At 41.6% G+C, this 18,817-nt stretch overlaps 1 protein-coding gene and 1 long non-coding RNA gene across 2 annotated transcripts; one reads left to right on the forward strand and one right to left on the reverse strand.

Moving 5' to 3' along the window:
• The first annotated feature begins 825 nt into the window (after nt 1–825).
• LOC123628045 lies at nt 826–12,802 on the forward strand. The gene is made up of 3 exons (XR_006731583.1): nt 826–862; nt 9,365–9,459; nt 12,790–12,802. It is a non-coding gene; the product is annotated as an uncharacterized LOC123628045 (long non-coding RNA).
• A 4,611-nt stretch (nt 12,803–17,413) lies between these two features.
• On the reverse strand, nt 17,414–18,562 carry LOC123628046 (cyclic AMP-dependent transcription factor ATF-1-like). The gene is given in 2 exon segments (XM_045537653.1): nt 17,414–18,154; nt 18,157–18,562. Coding segments are annotated over 2 exon segments (792 nt in total). The 5' UTR covers nt 18,557–18,562; the 3' UTR covers nt 17,414–17,762.
• Nucleotides 18,563–18,817: the final 255 nt, after the last annotated feature.

Here is an 18,817-nt window from a genome sequence, read left to right on the forward strand (position 1 = left end):
CATACCTACTCCCGGAGTGTAAATTCTACTTTTATCACCACTTTACAGATGAGGACACTGAGGCCCTGGGGTCTTCTGTGTTCTCATGAGTTCTAAGCACAGTCCTTTGCAGGAACCTTCCAGATCTTCCTCTCCCTCCTCCTCCTCCTCATTACTAGGCCCAGCATCTTAATCTCACGGTGGCCTCTGTTCTCTGTCCTCAGCCCCCAGCCCACTGTCACTTGCCAACATCCTACACCCCCTCCACTTCCCCTTCTGGGAGCCTGTGGTCCAGGTTGAGACCAGGTCCAAGCCTGAGCTTCCTGCAAAGTTAAAGTGACCTTTTACTTTCAGTCAGGGAAGCATGACTGAAGCCTGTGGCCCCATGGTGAGGTCTTGGTGTCACCAGGTGCAGGTCAGCCATGGACTGTCCACATTGCAGCAATACCAGCCGTTACCAGCAGGGGGAGACTCATCTCCAAGACCGGGAAGGAAGACCTGGGGGAAGACAGAGGAGGGACAGAGTTTTCTATGTTTATAGCTGGTGGGGTCACTGGCCTCTGAGTACATGAGCCCCAGGCTGGGGTGTCCCTCGGAGTCTCCTTCCCTGCGTGTCCACAGGTGGGGGCAGCCTAGGACTGGGACTGTCTCTTGCTCCTGCAGGGCCCAGGTTTTAGTCAGTGCTGTTCCAGGTCTTTGGCACATGACCCTCCTCTTCCTCTCTTCCTCCTACCAGGAGCTCATTTTCATCACTATTTTCTTCTTTAAAGACAGAATCTTGCTGTGCTGCCCTGGGTAGAGTACAGTGGCGTCATCTGCAACCTCAAACTCCTGGGCTGAAGATATCCTCCTGCCTCGGCCTCCCAGAGTGCTAGGATTACAGGTATGAGCCACCACACCCGGCCCTCCACTATTTTTAATGTTTTTTCTCACTTAAAGGTAGTATTATAGGCTTCTCCACAAGATGCACTGGCTGAGCAACTTGGACCCTGGAGAAGTCAGGCCACATCTTGGCCAGTCCTGAGGGCACAGACCTGGATCCTGAAGACACTGGGGACACCCCCGTACAGAGCCTGGGCTTTAGGAAAAGGCCACCAAGCCCCCATCCTGATCCTGGCCAGCTGCCAGCTCTGCGTCCACCCAGTCCCCTCCCAGGGCCTGGGCGCTGGGTCTAGAACCCAGTTGGGGTGAGTCGATGCCCCAGGCCTGGTGGTCTGGGGGAGACACAGGCCGGGGGCCCATAGAGCGGGAGGCACCAGAAAGTGTCCATATGGCTGTGGGGGTGCAGAGCTGTGGGCCAGGCACAGCCCACTGCCCTGCTGTGCAGCTGCAGGCCCCACTCCTGCCCTCTGTGGGCCTCAGTCTCCTCACCTGCACGGTGGGCACAGTTACGCTCCCGGCGTGCAGGGGATGCTCGTGAATGGAGGGGAGCTGAAGCGATGAGAAAGATTTCACCCAAGAGCAGACGGAGCCGGTCAGAGTTGGTGGGGGAGGACTGATGTGGGCCGCCTTAGGCATGGCCAGGGCTGCCTTCCTGGAGGTGCTCAGGGTAGTCAGACCAAGGAAGCTCTGAGCCTGTCATCAGAACCAGAGTCCTGGAGACAGGTAAAGTCATCTCTGTAGTGCTCTGGGGTGGCCAGCTGCCGGTGTCACCAGCTCCTTCCTGTGTGTCTTCATCTCTGCCCATAGTCGGCCCCAAGATGATTCAGTGAGCTCACTGCCCCATTGGTTACTACAACCCACATGCAATTGTTAGAGCCAAGCTCCATCGGCAGAGCCAGCATTAATGCTTGTGTGATTTATCCAAATAATTGCTCACAGGTTCTGAGATGATTTTGATGATATGTCTTCATTTATTGTAGCCATAGTTTATTCAGTGTCTCCTATTGGATGGTTAGGTAGTGTTTGAGTTACTTTTCTGCCTTCATAAACTAACCGTGGTGAGCATTCTTGCCCATGCATGTAAAACTGGGAGAGATACAGGAATGTTCACATAGTAAAACTATTTGTAATGGCAAATTACTGGAAACAACCTAATTACACACCAATAAGAAAATGCATAACTAAATTGTGCTATATTGACACCTTGGAGTACCACACAGCTATGAGAAGGAATATACAGAATATAATGTTAGGTGAAAGAAGCCAGATACAAAATGACACCCTATATGAGTCTCTTTATATATGGCTCAAAACCAAACAAAACTAGTATTTAGGCATACACACACCTATGTTAAAACAGTTTTACAGAAAGCAAGAATTCTCACCTGCCTGATTGGTAGATTTTTAATTTTTAAAAAAAATTAGGGGGAAATAGGGAGATGTTGGTCAAAGGGTACAAACTCACTTATAAGATGTGTAAGTTCTAGAGATGTAATTTACAGTATGGTGACTATAGTTAATACTACTGTATTGTTTACTTGAAATTTGCTAAAATAGCAAATTTTAAGTGTCCTCACCCCCTGACATTGACACACACAAATAGTAACTATGGGTGGTGATGGATGTATTAATTAATTTGATTGGAAATCATTACACAATGTATACATATATCACATCATGTTGTATACCTTGAATATATATAATTTTTATTTGTCAATGGAATCTTCTTTAAATCATAAAAAATTATTGATATTGGGGAATACAGTACTATAAATTTGAACACATCTATAGATTCATATTACCACTACCATGATCAGAATACAGAAATGTTTGTTACCCCAAGAACTCCCTTGTGCTGCCCGTTTATAGTCATATCCTCCCCCATTCCTAAACCCTGACAACTATTGATCTGTTCTTCATCACTATGCTTTTGTCTTTTCATGAATGTCATATAAATGAATAATACAGCATGTAATCTTTTGAGACTGGCATCACTCAGCATGCCTTTGAGTTTCATCCAAGTTGTTGAGTGTGTCAATAGTTCACTCATTCTTTTCGTTGCTGAGTAATATTCCATTGTATGGATGTACCAGTTTGTTTATTCTGCATCCAGTGAAAGATATTTACATTGTTTCCAGTTTTTGGCAATATGAGTAGAGCTGCCATAACATTTGTGTAGGGGTTTTTGTGTAAACATAAGTTTTCATTCCTCCTGGATAAATACTCTAGATTTCTAATTGTTCCAGCACCATTTGTTGAAAAGACTGTCTTCTCTCCAATAAATTGAGAGAATTCTACAGTTCTTTCCACACAAATATGTCCAATTGATTTTTGCAAAGGTGTGTCTATCCATTTGCTAATACCACACTGTCTTGATTATTGTAGATTCATAGTAAGTCAATGTTACTCCCATTTTGTTCTTTTTCAAAACTATTTGGCTATTCCAGTTCTTTTGCCTTTCCACATTTTTTAAATCGATTAGTCTGTATTTATTTAAAAAATCCTGCAGAGATTTTTGATTGGAATTGTATTAAATCTATAAATTAATTTGGGGATTGTTAATATCTTAATTATATTGAGTCTATCAACCCATGAACACAGTATGTCTCTCCATTTGTTCAGATCTTCTTTTATTTCTTTCATCAGCTTCTTGTAGTTTTTAGCATACAGATCCTGCACATTAGGCTTTTTGAGGAAGCTATTGTAAGTGGTATGTGTATATGTTTTTTTTTACATTTTTGTTTCCAGGTGTTTATTACTAGTATACAGAAATGTGCTTGATTTTTTTAATGCTGAATTTGTGTCCTGCAACATTGCTAAACTCACTTATTAGTTCTAGGAGGTTTTTGAAATAGTTTTGGGATTTTCTGTGTAGATGATCATGTCATCTATGAATTGGAGAAGTTTTATTTCCTCCTTTCCAATCTGTAAACCATTTGTTTCTTTTTCTTGCCTTACTGGAGTGGCTAGGACTTCAAGGACAATGTCAAATAGCAGGAGTGAGAGTAGATATCCTTGCCTCGTTCCTGATCTTAGAGAGAAAAAAAGCATTTAGTCTTTCTCCATGAAGTATGATGGAAGGTGTATTTTTGTAGATGATCTATATCAGATTAAGAATGTTCCCTTCTACTCCTGGTTTGCTGAATTTTTAAAAAGTCATGATTGGATGTTGAATTTTGTCAAATGGTTTTTTAAAAAAATTAAAAAAATTTTTTTAAGACACGGTTTTGCTTTGTCACCCAGGCTGGACTGCAGTGGCATGATCACAGCTTACTGTAACCTCAAACTCCTGGGCTCAAGTGATCCTCCTGGCTCAGCCCCCTGAATTGCTGGGAATACAGGCATGCACCACCATACCTGGCTAATTTTTAAAATTTTTTCGTAGAGATGGGGCCTTGCTATGTTGCCCAGGCTTGTCTTGAACTCCTGACCTCAAGCAATCCTCCTGCCTGGGCCTCTCAAAGTGCTGGGATTACAGGTGTGAGCCACCACACCTTGCCATCAAGTGCTTTTTCTGCATCAAATGATATGATCATGTGGTTCTTTTTCTTTAGTACACTAATATAGTGGATTTCATTGATAGATTTTTGAATTTTGTACCAGCTTTGCATTTCATGCGTAAACCCTACTTGGTCATGGGTTATTATTATTTTTTATATTATTAGGTTTAATTTGTTAATATTTTGTTGAGGATTTTCTGCATCTATGTTCAGTCTTTGTCTGATTTTAGTATCAGGGTAATGCTGATTTGATAAAATGATTGAGAAGTATTCTTGCTCTTCTATTTCTTTGACAAGATTGTGTAGAATGTCTGTTATTTCTTCTTAAGTATTTGGTAGGATTTTCCAGGGAAAACATCTGGGCCTGGAGATTTCTTTGTTGAAAGTTTTTCAACTACAAATTTGATTTTTAAATAGATATACATCTATTCAGATGATCTGTTTCTTTTTGGATGAGCTATGGTAGTTTGTCTCTCTCAAGCAATTGTTCCATTTCATCTAAGTTGCCAAATGTACATGGGAAGAGCTATTTGTAGTATCCTTTTAATTTCTGTGGGGTGTATAGCCTATTTCATTCCTGATATTGGAAAGTTGCATTTTATCTTTCTTTTTTTTTTTTTTTTGTCAGTCTTGGTAGAAGTTTTTGAATTTTATTGACCTTTTCAGAGAACCAGCATTTGGTTTTATTGTTTATCACTTTTTTCCCCCTCATTCTGCTTCACTATTTATTTCTCTCAATGTGCTTGCTTTGGGTTTATGTTGGTTCTCTTTTTCTAGACTCTTGTGGTGAAAGCTCTCATCATTGACTTGAGTCCTTTAATCTTTTCTAATATAAGACCTTAATGCTATAAATTTACTGCTAAGCACTGCTTTAGCTGTGTCCTGCAGTTTTTGATATGTTTTCATTTTCATTCATTTCAATATATTTTCTAATTTCCTTTGAGACTTGCCCTTTGACTGATGTATTATTTAAAAGTGTATGCCTTCATTCCCATGTGTTAGGAGATGTTCCTGTTAACCTTTTCTTCTTTATTGGTGTTTTTTTTTTTTCTATTTTGGTTGGACAACACTCTTTGTATGATTTTAACTATTTTACATTTGTTAAGATTTGTTTTATGAGCCAGGATATGGTCTATCTTGGTGAAACTTGTGCATGCACTTGAGAAGAATACATAATCTGCTGTGGATTGTGTGCAGTGTTCTGCACATCTCAATTAGATCCAGTTGGTTCATGGTGTTGTTCAGTTCATCTGCATATTGCTGATTTTTTGCTGTTGGTTCTGTCTGATTTGGATATGTATTTTGAAGCTTTGTGATTGAGTTCTGTGCAGAAAAGAGTTAACATAGCAAGCCTGAGACTACTACCCTTAGAAAGGCCAGCTTGCAAGATTGGACCTTTCCTGGCATCTGGGAACCTGGATTTCAGGGGGTTTTCCACCAATCTCTACCTGATGAGTGGTTTAATCTCCCTAAACCCTTTGTTCAGGCGGTATGTTTATGCTGAACACCAGCGTTCCTTCTGGGAATCTGCAGTCTCGGTGCACGTTAGACAGAGAGTGCCTTTGTGACCAGTCCCCAATAAAAACTAGGACACTGAGTTTTCAGTGAGCTTCCTGGTAGACAACACTTCACATGTGTTGTCATGATACATTATTGGAGGGACAAATTGTGAGACTCCACTGCGAAACGGCTCTTGGAAGCTGGACTGGATTCCTGCAGACTTTGCCCAGTGCACCTTTCCCCTTTGTGGATTCTGCTTTGTGTCCTTTGCTATAATAAGTCTTAGCTTTGAGGACGACTATACGTTGAGTCTTTTTGTCCTGCTAGGGCATCACTGAAAGTGAGGGTGGCCTTAGCGATCCGTGACACAGCAGTGTGGTTCACTAGCAAGACCCTGACTCACTAAAATATGGGGAAAGCCTTGTGTGAATAAAGGAAGAAGGGAGGGGGAGGTGATGTGCCTTTGACACCTGGGACGCTGTGGATTTCCCCATAATATGAAGCAGCAGCTGGATTGCTGTCTTATGAGAAATACATGTTACAGAGTTTAAAAATAATATATCCGACTGCAAGAGAGTCGGCTACCCGGACCCCTCAGCTGCTTTTCCATGCTGGGTGATGTGAGGGGGAAAGTGCAGCCAGATGCTGACTGTGGCTTTTGTTCTCTCCTCCGGGCAGGAGGAGAAAGGATCCAAAGGCTCCCAAAGGTGAGCTTTGGGGAGGCCAAAAATGTTAAAACTTTGAATTGCTCCCTCCCCCGGGGAGAGGGCAAAAAAATGAATCAGGTCCCTGGGCTGGAACACAGCCTTAGAGAAACCAAAGGGAAAAAGGGGGAAACACACTCCAGCCTTGTTGTCAGCTTGGCGGCTGCTGCAGCCCCTCCCAGCACAGAGCCAGCGTCTGCCTTGGCCACGGTCATGGGGACCCTCTGACTCCAGATTTACTGCTAGAGGTTTCAAGGAATTTTCCATGAGATGAAAGAAGGGGGAATTTAAAAAAATGGCTTTACATTTGGTGACTCTTGTATCTGGTCGTATAACGTTAATTATATTGATAAAAGATACCGGCAGTTTGACCAGTCAGTGCTGCTGCCCCCAGCAAGGGCTTGATCTTGCCCAGCCTGCTCCCTGGATCAGTGACAGAGACAAAAGGGATACGAGGTTATGTAAACCCATTTTTTAAACTTTTATGAATTCAGGATTTTTTCCTGATCATTTCCTAAACATGATGTATCTTTGTAGTTAAATTATATAAACATGTTTTTCTATGAAAATGCTTTTGTCTCTCTTGCACGCAACCCTTCTAGACAAAAGGTCTGAGGAAAACGGGATGATTAAACAAATGGTAAGTTTTGATCACAGAATGGTACACACTGAAAAACACAAAACCTTTGAAGAGGCAAGGAAGGGAGAGAGGACATTAGTTATCTCTGTTTTTCAAAACAGCCAGGCGCGGTGGCTCACACCTATAATCCTAGCACCCTGGGAGGCCGAGGCGGGCGGATTGTTTGAGCTCAGGAGTTCGAGACCAGCCTGAGCAAGAGCGAGACCCCATCTCTACTAAAAATAGAAAGAAATTATATGGACAGCTAAAAATATATATATAAAAAATTAGCTGGGCATGGTGGTGCATGCCTGTAGTCCCAGCTACTCGGGAGGCTGAGGCAGGAGGATCGCTTGAGCCCAGGAGTTTGAGGTTGCTGTGAGCTAGGCTGACGCCACAGCTCTCACTCTAGCCTGGGCAACAGAGTGAGACTCTGCCTCAAAAAAAACCAAAGAAACAGAAAACAATTCCTGGAAACTTTCCACTTATTTTAAAGAAATACTCTCCGTTGCAGCCTTTCCAAGCTGCTGTGAGCATTTTGAAACTACACTGACTGCTGAGCCCATCATTACACCTGACAGAGTTCTGACTATGGGACAGCAGCTCCTGAACTTCCACGTAGAACACCTATGGGTGTCATCCACACCTGTAAAGAGGAAGAACTGGCGTCAGTGACTAACAGGACTGGCACTGACTGCCTCACTGGTGGCCCCTCTGAACCCAAAGACACAAATGCATTGTTTGGTCAGGATGGGAAACCCCAGCGTGAGAGGTCCCACAGTGGGAGGCCACACTGGGGGGACTGGCCAGCTGTCCTGCCTGATCAATGTACGTCCTGCAGGGGTGCCCTAACAGTTATAAACTCCTGGATTCCAGGGCCATCCCGTGTGCCCCTGACTAGCCTGGCACTGCCTCAGCCCGGGTAGGCATTCAGGTCAGCTTCAGCTTAGTGGCCGGAATGTGCTGAGCTTGCGTTGGCGGCTTGGGCCAGGCAAAAAAGGTTAATACAGAAACTTTGTAGGAAGATGCCTGCCTTTCTAAGATAGACCTTCATGGTTAATGGGATTTGTATTAGATGGTTAATTCAATGTGTCAACTAGACTAGGCCACGGTACACAGGTATTTGTTCAATCACCAGGCTAGCTGTCTCTGTGAAGGTGTTTTTAGATGAGACTAACATGTAAATTCTACTGAATGGGCAAGGCACATTGCCCCCCCAAATGTTGGAGTAATCCAGTCAGTTGAAGGCCTTAAGAAAAAAAAGACTGTGAGCCATGCGCAGTGGCTAATGCCTGTAATCCCAGCTACTCAGGAGGCTGAGGAGGGAGGATTGCTTGAGGCCAGGATTTTGAGACCACTCTGGGCAACACAGCAAGACCCCATCTCTTAAAAAAAAAAAAAGAAAGAAAGAAAAAGAAAAAGGCTGGAGTCCCTGTCCCTGCATGAAGAAAAACTTCTGCCTTCACACTGCCTGTGGATTCAGGCTGCAACATCACCTCTTCCCCGGGTCTCCAGCCTGACATCCTGCTCTGTAAAGGTTGGACTTGCCACCCCCACAGTTGTGCAAGCAGATCCTTAAAATCAATCAATAACTCATTCTCATTCTCTCTCTCTTCTCTCTCTGTCTCTCCCTCTCCCTCCCTCCCTTCCCTGCTTTCCCCACACATGACAATCCTAACTTACATACTGGCTAAATCTGGGACCCTCAAAGGGCATAACTGAGATCAGTACCACAGGTTGGTCTCATTCTGCTATATGGGTCCTAAGACAGAGACCTGTGGCATTCTCCTCCCACCCTCTGCACACTGACATCCATACAGCTCATCATTATGACACTGGATTTGTCATCCAACCATTTAGAGAGTCCTCCAATTCCACAAGTGTTGACAGGCTTTCTTCTGTGTATCAGGTCCTGTGCTGTATCCTGAGGTCACAGGGTACTACTGGGTTTGTTTCCAACCTTGCAGGAAGGACCTAAGAGTCTGGTGAGGGAGACAGACCTGGAAACAGAAGAACTTCAGCACAGTAACAGCAATGGGCATAGCTGGTTTTGGTCACCCACTCATGAGAGATCAGATTGTGAACATCTCTCACTTAATTTTACCCATCATTTAAAAGCTTATCCTGGAAAATATCCTTCTGGTTGGTAAGTTGGATTCCCTTCCTTCTGATTTTTCCAGGCACGCACAGCTACAAAGGAAACTGATACTGGGATGTTGTATCAGACTGGAATCCATGAATGGAATTGCCTTCAGTCATGTGATTTTCCAAAGCGGTCAGTAAGTCTTTATATGTTTCTAGATGAGGCAACATACAAGCTTCCCTCCATTTCAAGGGAAGGTACATGTATGTGTAGAAAATCCAGTTTGTTTAAGTCTCTACAAAAAAAGGTTTACATCCCTGTAACCCTCAGCCCCCAAATGCCTCCAATCATTCCAACAACCTAAACTGCCTTTTGAAATTTCCAAAATGCCCAAATTGGGCAGTAATATTTCTGGTTACTGTGAACTAAAATAAGATCCTAAGTCCCTTACTGACTGAATGGACCCCCTCTCAACCAAAGGGGACCCCAGAGAAACCTTAAAACTGAGTTCCCAGCCATGATGGGATGGAAGGTCAGACATGCATCATTTTACCTCCTTCCATGCTAACAGCCATTAGGCTTTTTTCTAAGGGCTAAACAGAAACCAGTGTTGTGATCTAGACCAGCATTCTTTCCTGATAAAAGACCACCACTGATGAAGTGAGTTTAATCAGTCTGCATGCATAGAGAGGGTTTTTGTGTCTTTGCTTTACCTTTTTGATATAAGAGGGTGGCCATTTCTGAACATGAACCCCATAAAAGGGCAGAAAGCTGCACTGTGCAGGCACGTTTCTCTTTTCATAAATATTCATGACTCCTCCCATAGCTTGTTAAATATGTATATTTGACTGTCCTGCTCAGGATTAACTCCTGTTCCCATTGTCCTTGCCTTCAAGCACGTTCCTGGTTTCTGCCCTGGGGCTTGGCTTTCCAGCCTGTTAGAATGACCACCCACAGGCTGCAATGCTTTATGAGAAAGAAAGCTCTCCTTTCCAAAGTATGACCCTGTTATTTCTTCAGTTAATATTATAAACCACAAATTTAGGATTTAAAAAGTACCCCAAAACTTCTTACATCAAAAGGATAGGAATGGTACAGTTGGTGCCAGGATTTGGTGCAGAGCAAATAATCTGGCAGAGCGGAGGAGGGCATGATATTCCCCAGGAAGGATTGTGGGCACCTTCCTCCTCCATCTTGCTTTCTGTGATAAGAAAGTGGTTCAGGAACAGCTGGGGTGTGTGGTGAAGCTTCATTTCAAAGGGTAACCACTGCCATGGGATGCTGATGCTCAGGATGGTTTTGGGGTAGTCATGGCTCTTGGCTCCTGGGACTGGTGTCCTTCTCAGCGAGGACAGCCCTCTCCAGCCTGGGACACCAGAGTAAGGAGCCAGGCTAGGTCTTTAGGCTACCAGGAAAGCTGCCTGATGTGGGATAGCAGATGGGGTCGGGAGAAGGACAGCTGAGAGGAGAAGAGGGGAGATGATCTCCTCAGGTGAGGGGCAGGTTTCTGTGAGTGAAGGGAAGACATTGGCCCCAAGTCCTGGTATTGCCCCAGGCTGGCCTGGAATGGACTGGTGGTGCAGGAAAGGAACAAAGGCTAGTGGGAGCTGGGACAATAGATTGCATCACCTCACATCCTATGTGCTAATGGTCCCTGAGAAGAGCCCATACCCTCTGGGCATCTGAAAGGTCATTTCCTATCACCACCTTCATCCACTATCCTTGAAGAGAAGGGATTTGAGATAAACTGAAGCCTTCAGGGAGAAAGGCCAGTGGGAGTTGTGGTATCTTCTCGGAAGAGCCACTGGCCTACCCTTGTGACGCTCACCCTGTGTTCACTATATTCTGCCTTCCTGTGTGCTGTGAGTTTGGTCTTCTCAACTGTGCATCTGGTCCAGGAAGAGTCGGTATACTGGAGACAGTCTTGCTACCAACGGGATTTAATAAAGTTCCTGAAAGTTTCCTAGGCTGGGCACTGAAAATCCCAGATTCTAGGGCACCATTGTGGCCACACTAAATGAGATTTACTGGTGTGAATGGTGGAATCTGCATTTTTATAAAGTTCTTGCCTTCCAACTTAAATGGAAATTTGTCTGAGAACTACCAGAACAGGGGAATAGTCTTATTTTCCCAGCTACCAGACTTTTTAAAAATCTGTTGTGAGGGTGTAGAAATGTCAGGTTTGGTGCATTTTCTGATGCACAGACCCAAGACCTTCAGGTTAGGAGACTGACATGCTGCCTGTCATACTAAGGAGGCTCTCAGATGATTGTCACCAAATAATATCCAGATTCCAATCTTTTCAAGTCTGCATCTCTAAAGGATTTCTGAAGAAATCAAATTTCTATTGACTTTGCAGTCCCATGCTGTAAAATTCTAAATATTTCGCAATAGCCTTTGGATCTTACCCTTGATTGAATAAACATAGGGCACAGTAGAAATTTTCATAGTGCCTCTGACCTGTGGCTCCGCCACTTATTGCTAGGCGACACTGAGCAAGTGACTTAATATCTCTTTGCCTCATTTCTCCATTAGTCAAATGGAAATACTACTAGTAAATTCATCTACTTCTTTTTTTTTTTTTGAGACAGAGTCTCGCTCTGTTGCCCAGGCAAGAGTGCCGTGGCATCAGCCTAGCTCACAGCAACCTCAAACTCCTGGGCTCAAGCCATCCTCCTGCCTCAGCCTCCCGAGTAGCTGGGACTACAGGCATGAGCCACCATGCCCGGCTAATTTTTTCTGTATATATTTTTAGCTGTCCATATAATTTCTTTCTATTTTTAGTAGAGACGGGGTCTCGCTCTTGCTCAGGCTGGTCTCGAACTCCTGAGCTCAAACGATCCTCCCGCCTCGGCCTTCCAGAGTGCTAGGATTACAGGCTTGAGCCACTGTGCCCGGCCGAATTCATCTACTTCTTGGAGTACTTTAGAACACTATGTTAAGACATGTAAAGTTGTCAGGAAAGTGCCTGGCATAAGGTAGGACCCCAATCAATTCTAGCTGTTATTGTTGTTAATATTGTTGCTGTTCCCACATTACCTTGGGGCATGCTCCAGAGAGATGATGTCAAGACTACCTTTGACTCATTGCATGATCTTTGGATTATCACTTCAGCTCATCAGGGACTCAAGAACTGGGTCTACGGGACTTGGGGGAGGGCATATTTTTATTAGCATTAATGAATATTCAACTCTGCTGATAGGGTTATTTTGAATCCCAAATGCGGTGCTGGGCTTTCATCATTATAAGCTTGTATGGAACATTTGAATAGAAACTTCTCTAGGAAATTAGAACTCTAATGAATTCTTCATGTGATTTGTATAATGCTGGAAAAGTTAAGTGGTCACTGGATAATGATATTTTTTTTAGATACAGGGTCTCACCTTGTCACTGAGGCTGGAGTGTAGTGGTATGATCATAGCTTACTGTAGCCTCAAACTCCTGGGCTCAAGTGATTCTCCTGCCTCAGCCTCCCCTGTATAACCATGCCTAATTTTTCTATTTTTTTTTTTTTTTTTACAGATGGGATCTTGCTATCTTGCCCAGGCTGGTCTCAAACCCCTGGCCTCAAATGATCATCCTGCCTTGGCCTCCCAAAGTGCCAGGATTATAGGCGTGAGCCACCCCACCTGGTGGTTGCATAGATTTTGATGAGAAGTGTGATGACCTTAAATTTGTTCCTCAGTACATAGTGTATCATTTTTCCTTGTCTTTCTTTCCTCAGGGCATTGGTGTTAGTTCTTAAATCAATCTTTTCCATTGAGTGGCACTTCAGTTGTACTGTTCCTATAGTTATTTTCAATATAACATAAGACTTCTGATTCAGCTTGTAAGATATAAGATCAATATACAAAAATAAATTATTTTTAATTGACATATAATAATAGGAGAACTTAATCCTCCTATCTAGCTGTAATTTAGTATCTTTTAACAAATCTCTCCCTATACCCCCCTTTCCCCCTACCCTTCCCAGCCTCTAGTATCCTCTGTTCTCCTTTTTACTTCTATGAGATTAACTTTTTTTTTAGGTTCCACATATGAGTGAGAACACATGGTGTTTAACTTTCTGTTCATGGCTTATTTTACTTAACACAGTGTCCTCTAGTTCCATCCATGTTGTTGTGAATGACAAGATTTCATTCTTTTTTATGGCTGATTAGTATTCCATTGTGTTTATATACCCCATGTTCTTTTCCTTTTTTAAGAGACAGGGTCTTGCTCTGTTGCCCAGGCTGGAGTGCAGTGGCACGATCATACCTCACTGCAGCCTTGAACTTCTGGGCTCATGCAATCCTCACTCCTCAGCCTCCCAAGCAGCTGGGACTACAGGTATATGCCACCATGCCCAGCTAATATTTTTCATTTTTGTTAGAGATGAGGTCTTGGTATGTTACCAGGCTGGTCTTGAACGCCTGGCCTCAAGTGATCCTCCCACCTCAGCCTCCCTAGTTGCTGGGATTACAGGTGTGAACCACTGTGCCTGGCTTCACATTTTCTTTATCCATTCATCTGTTGTTGGACCCCCTAGGATGATACCATATCTTGGCTATTGTAAATAGTGTTGCAGTAAACATGGGGGTGCAGATGTCACTTCAATGTAATGATATCCATTCCTTTGGATAAATGCCTAGTAGTGGGATTGCTGGATCAGATGGTAGTTCTATTTGTAGTTTTGTGAGGAACATCCATACTGTTCTCCATAGTGGCTGTGCTATTAATACTTTACATTCTCATCAACAGTGTATAAGAGTTACCTTTTCTCTGTATCCTCATTAGCATTTGTTATTTTTTGACTTTTTGATAATAGCCACCCTAACTGCGGTGAGATGACACCTCATTCTGGTTTTGATTTACATTTCCCTGATGATTAGTGATGTTGAACATTTTTTCATATACCTATTGGCCATTTGTATGTTGTCTTTTGAGAAATGTCTGTTCAGATCACTTGCCCATTTTTTAATGGAATTTTTGTTTTCTTGCTGTTGAGATGTTGGAGTTCTCTGTATATTCTGGATATTAATCAGATGAATAGTTTGCAAATAACTTCTGTAATTCTGTAGGTTTCTCTTTCACTCTCTTGTTTCCTTTGCTGTGCCTTTTAGTTTGATATAACGTCATTTGCTTATTTTTGCTTTTGTTGCCTGTGCTTTTGAGCTCTTATTCATAAAATAATTTCCCAATGTCCTGAAGCATTTCCCCTATGTTTTCTTTTCTTTTTCTTTTTTCGATACAGGGTTAGAGTACAGTGGCATCATCATAGCTCACTGCAACCACAAACTCCTGGGCTCAAGCAATCCTCCTGCCTCAGCCTCCCAAGTAGCTGGGACTACAGGCATGTGCCACTGCACCTGGCTAATTTTTCTATTTTTTGTAGAGATGGGATCTTGCTATGTTGCTCAGGCTGGTCTTGAACTCCTGGCCTCAAGCAACCTTCTGCCTTGGCCTCCCAAAGTGCTAGGATTACAGGCATGAGCCACTGTGCCTGGCTTCCCCTATGTTTTCTTCTAGGAGTTTTACAGTTTGGGGTCTTACATTTAGGTCTTTGATCTGTTTTGAATTGATTTTTGTATAGGGTGAGAAGTGGAGATCTAGTTTCATTCTTCTGCATATGGATATCCAGTTTTCCCAGCATCATTTATTGAAGAGACCATCCTTTCCATAATGAGTGTTCTTGGCATCTTTGGCAAAATTCAGTTGGCTGTAGATACGTGGGTTAATTTCTGGGCTCTCTATTCTGTTCCATTGTTCTATGTGTCAGCTTTTATGCCAGTACCATGCTGTTTTGGTTATGACAGCTTTGTTGTATATTTTGAAGTCTGGTAGTGTGATTCCTCCAGCTTTGTTCTTTTTGCTCAGGATTGTCTTGGGTATTTGGGATCTTTTGTGGTCCATAAGTATTTTAAGATGTGTTGGTTCTAGTTCTGTGAGGAATATCTTTTGTATTTTCATAGGGATTGCACTGACTCTGTAGATTCCTTTGGGTGGTAATATTTCCATATACTAGCAATGAAAAATCCAAGTAATTAAGAGAACAATTTCAGGTATAATAGAATCAAAAGAATAAAATACATAGGAGTTAATTTAACCAAGGAAGTTGAAGAGTTGTATATTGGAAATTATAAAACATTGTTGAAAGAAATTAAAGAAGACATATGGAAAGACAAATGGAAAGACATTCTGTGTCCATAGATTGGGAGACTTAATTTGTTAAGATGGCAATACTCCCCAAATGTATATATACATTCAGTGCATTCCCTATCAAAATTACAACTGCAGTTTTTGCAGAAACTGACAAGCTCATCCTAAAATTCATATGGAAATTCAGTGACCCAAAATAGCCTAAATAATCTTGAAAAAGAAAACCAAAGTTGGGGGACTCATTCTTTCCAATTTCAAAATTTAATGCGTATTATTATCAGTAGCTGCTTAAAAAAACTTAATGCAAAGCTACAGTGATGAAGACAATGTGACACTGGCATAAGGATAGACCTACAGATCAATGGAATCGAACTGATACTCCAGAAATAAACTCATACATATATGATAAATTAACTTTGGACAAAGATGCCAAGATAATTAAAAGGCAAAAAAATAGAATTTTCATAAAATCCTTCTGGGACAACTGGAATCCACATATAAAAGAATGAATTTGAACCCCCACCTCATACCACAGACAAAAATTAAGTAAAAATGAATCAAAATCCAAATGTAAGAGCTACAACTACTATAAGAGAGCATAGGAATAAATCTTTCTGACTTTGGGTTAAGCAACAGATTCTTAGATAAGACACTAAAAGCTAAAGCAATAAATGAAAAAAATTAGATAAAACTGTCTTTATCAAAATAAAAAAGTTGCTTCAAAGGACACCATAAGAAAGTCAAAGAATGACCCACAGAATGGGAGAAAATATTTATAAATCATGTATTTGAAAAGGGTCTGGTATCCAGAATGTTTAAAGAACTCTCAAAAATAAAAAAAAAATACAATTAAAAATGGGCTAAGCATTTGAACAGATATTTCTATAAAGAAAATATACAAATGGCCAAAGAGCATAGGAAAAGATGCTCAAAAACATTAGTCATTAGAGAAATAAAAATTGGAAACACAATGAATTACCACTTCATACCTAGCAGTATGGACATAATTTTTTTAAATTTTATCAAATGTTTTTTAATTTCATAGAAAATATGATACGTACTGTGTAAGAAGCACACAATAGTTTTACAGTACAAATTCAAAGTGTATACAAATTGGAATACAGAGGTTAAACACGGTGTACTGATAGCATTTTAGAACCTTAAACTATATAAAATTTACAATTCAAATATGAGCCAATCTGAAAACTTTACTTCCCGTAATATAAAAATGATACTTTGCAGTGCAAAAACAGTTTTTACTAAACAAACTATATAAACATTTAAAATAATCATTAAAAACTCAACGTTAGAATTTATAAAGAGTAGCTATAAAAATATATTGGCAGTCACTTTTTTTATAAAGGTACCATGTACTACATTACAAAATAGTCTCTAAGATAAAATTGTTTTAATAACTATACTATTTTAGAATCTGATAAACCTTAAATTGATTGTAAAATCTTCTTGGAAAAACTTTAGTATGCATCTTCAGAAAGTTTTTTTAAAAATAATATTTTAAGGGCCTGAAATATTACATTCTATTAAAGCACAACAGAATAAGTAATAGATATTCAACTACACACAGAATATAGAATCAAAAAACAATTTATTATATATCTGTAGGAAATCACCATTACCAGAGTAAGCAAAAAACAAACTATTTAAAAGTATCAAACTTTTAAACAGTTCTCTTTCCATTCTGATAAAAAAAAGTTACAAAATCACCATATTCCATTCATGTACCTTAGATGCCTTTTAGGATAAGACCTCAAAAATAATTAACCCAGTCTCAAAAACCCTCTCAAGTCCAACAAACAAACTTTTAAAAGCCCATTTAAAAGACTTGACAATAGAACAAGTGTATGTAATCAGAATACATAATTTATATATTTAGTAATGTGTTAGGTTTTCTTTTACATTTGTAATTTAGAATTTATTGGCAGAAATAAAATACACGCACACACACAAAATGAAAAAGGTAAATTTCAGAAAAACAGTAAGAAATGCAAACCTATAGGGTAAACTGATTTACTTCTAAAAATCCAATTTACCAAATCTCATCTTTATCTGCCATTTTTGGACTGAAAATTATTGTTACTTAGAAAATTCAAATTGCTGAAAGTTCGTTTCTTGCTTCTGGAGTATGTTTCATTTTTACAAAGCTTCCAGTTGTGCCAGTAGCTTCCTTGAGGTCACTTTCCACTTTATCCTCTGTCACCAGATACCTTGCAAAGATATTTGAGTTGCAAAAGCCTAAATAAAAAGCTTCACTTTTGACCTTTTAATCTATAAAACTCCACTAAAAAATCAAATATAATTTTTAGGCAAGTCCACAAAAATACTTTCTTTGTTAAGAATCAAACACTTTTATGGGAATAAAGATCCTTCAAAGTTTTTAACTCTTCTATTAGTTCCAGGACTGCAACTCGATTTTCCAGGCATTTCACGTATTCTTTCTTCTTTCTGCGACATTCTCGAGCAGCCTCTCTGTTTTTCATTAACCTTACTTCTCTTTTCAATTGGGGGTCATCTGTCTTAGTTGTCTGAGATGTAAGAATCACAGGAGATGTCATCACCACAGTTTGTGGCAGACAAGCAGCTGAAGGTGTGGTACGAATCTGGTATGTCTGTTTATCTCCCGATGCGGCCTGTACTACCACTTGATTACTGGGCACAAGTATTTGCTGTCCATCAGAGGTCTGCGCGTACTGGAGGATAGTTGTACCTTGCTGAGTATCGCCTGAATTTTCATGGTTAATGTCTGAAGTCCCTGTACTCCATCTGTGCCTGGACTGGCCAACTGTAAGGCTCCATTTGGGGCAATGGCAATGTACTGTCCACTGCTAGTCTGATGAATGGGAGTCGGAACGGACATAGAAGTGACAGCAGAAACTCCAGGGTTTTCTCCATCTCCTTTTCTGCCCCGTGTATCTTCAGAAGATAGGTCTTTAAAAATTTTTCTGTAAGATGGGCACCATGCTAGGATCCCGTGGGCTTTCTGTGAGGAGCCTATGCTGTCAGATGAGTCCTGAGACTCCTCACTTTCTGATAAAGATACCTGTTGAGCAATCTGAGAAAGGCGGGCTCCCTGAACTGCTGAACCAGGCTGAGGTGCTGTCTCTGAAGTGTTACACTTGTGGGAATCTTCCATAATCAACTGTGGCTGCCGCCTAGCCCCTGTCTGGGCGAGAACTTCCACACCCCCCCACACACACACACCGTGCCCCGCCCCCCCACCCCCCGACTCCCACGTGGATCCGAATTCACTACCCACTTCCCCACCCCCTCACGCAGCGGGGGACGTCCCTCCTTCTCCGGGGTCAGGTGGGGAGTGGAGAATCAGTGTCACTTAACAGCCAACTGTCCTAGGCTACCGTTGCCTCGGCAGTCAGGGCCGCCAGTGGCCGCATGA

Source organism: Lemur catta, chromosome X (genome assembly GCF_020740605.2).
Source record: "Lemur catta isolate mLemCat1 chromosome X, mLemCat1.pri, whole genome shotgun sequence".
Lineage (NCBI taxonomy): Eukaryota > Metazoa > Chordata > Mammalia > Primates > Lemuridae > Lemur > Lemur catta.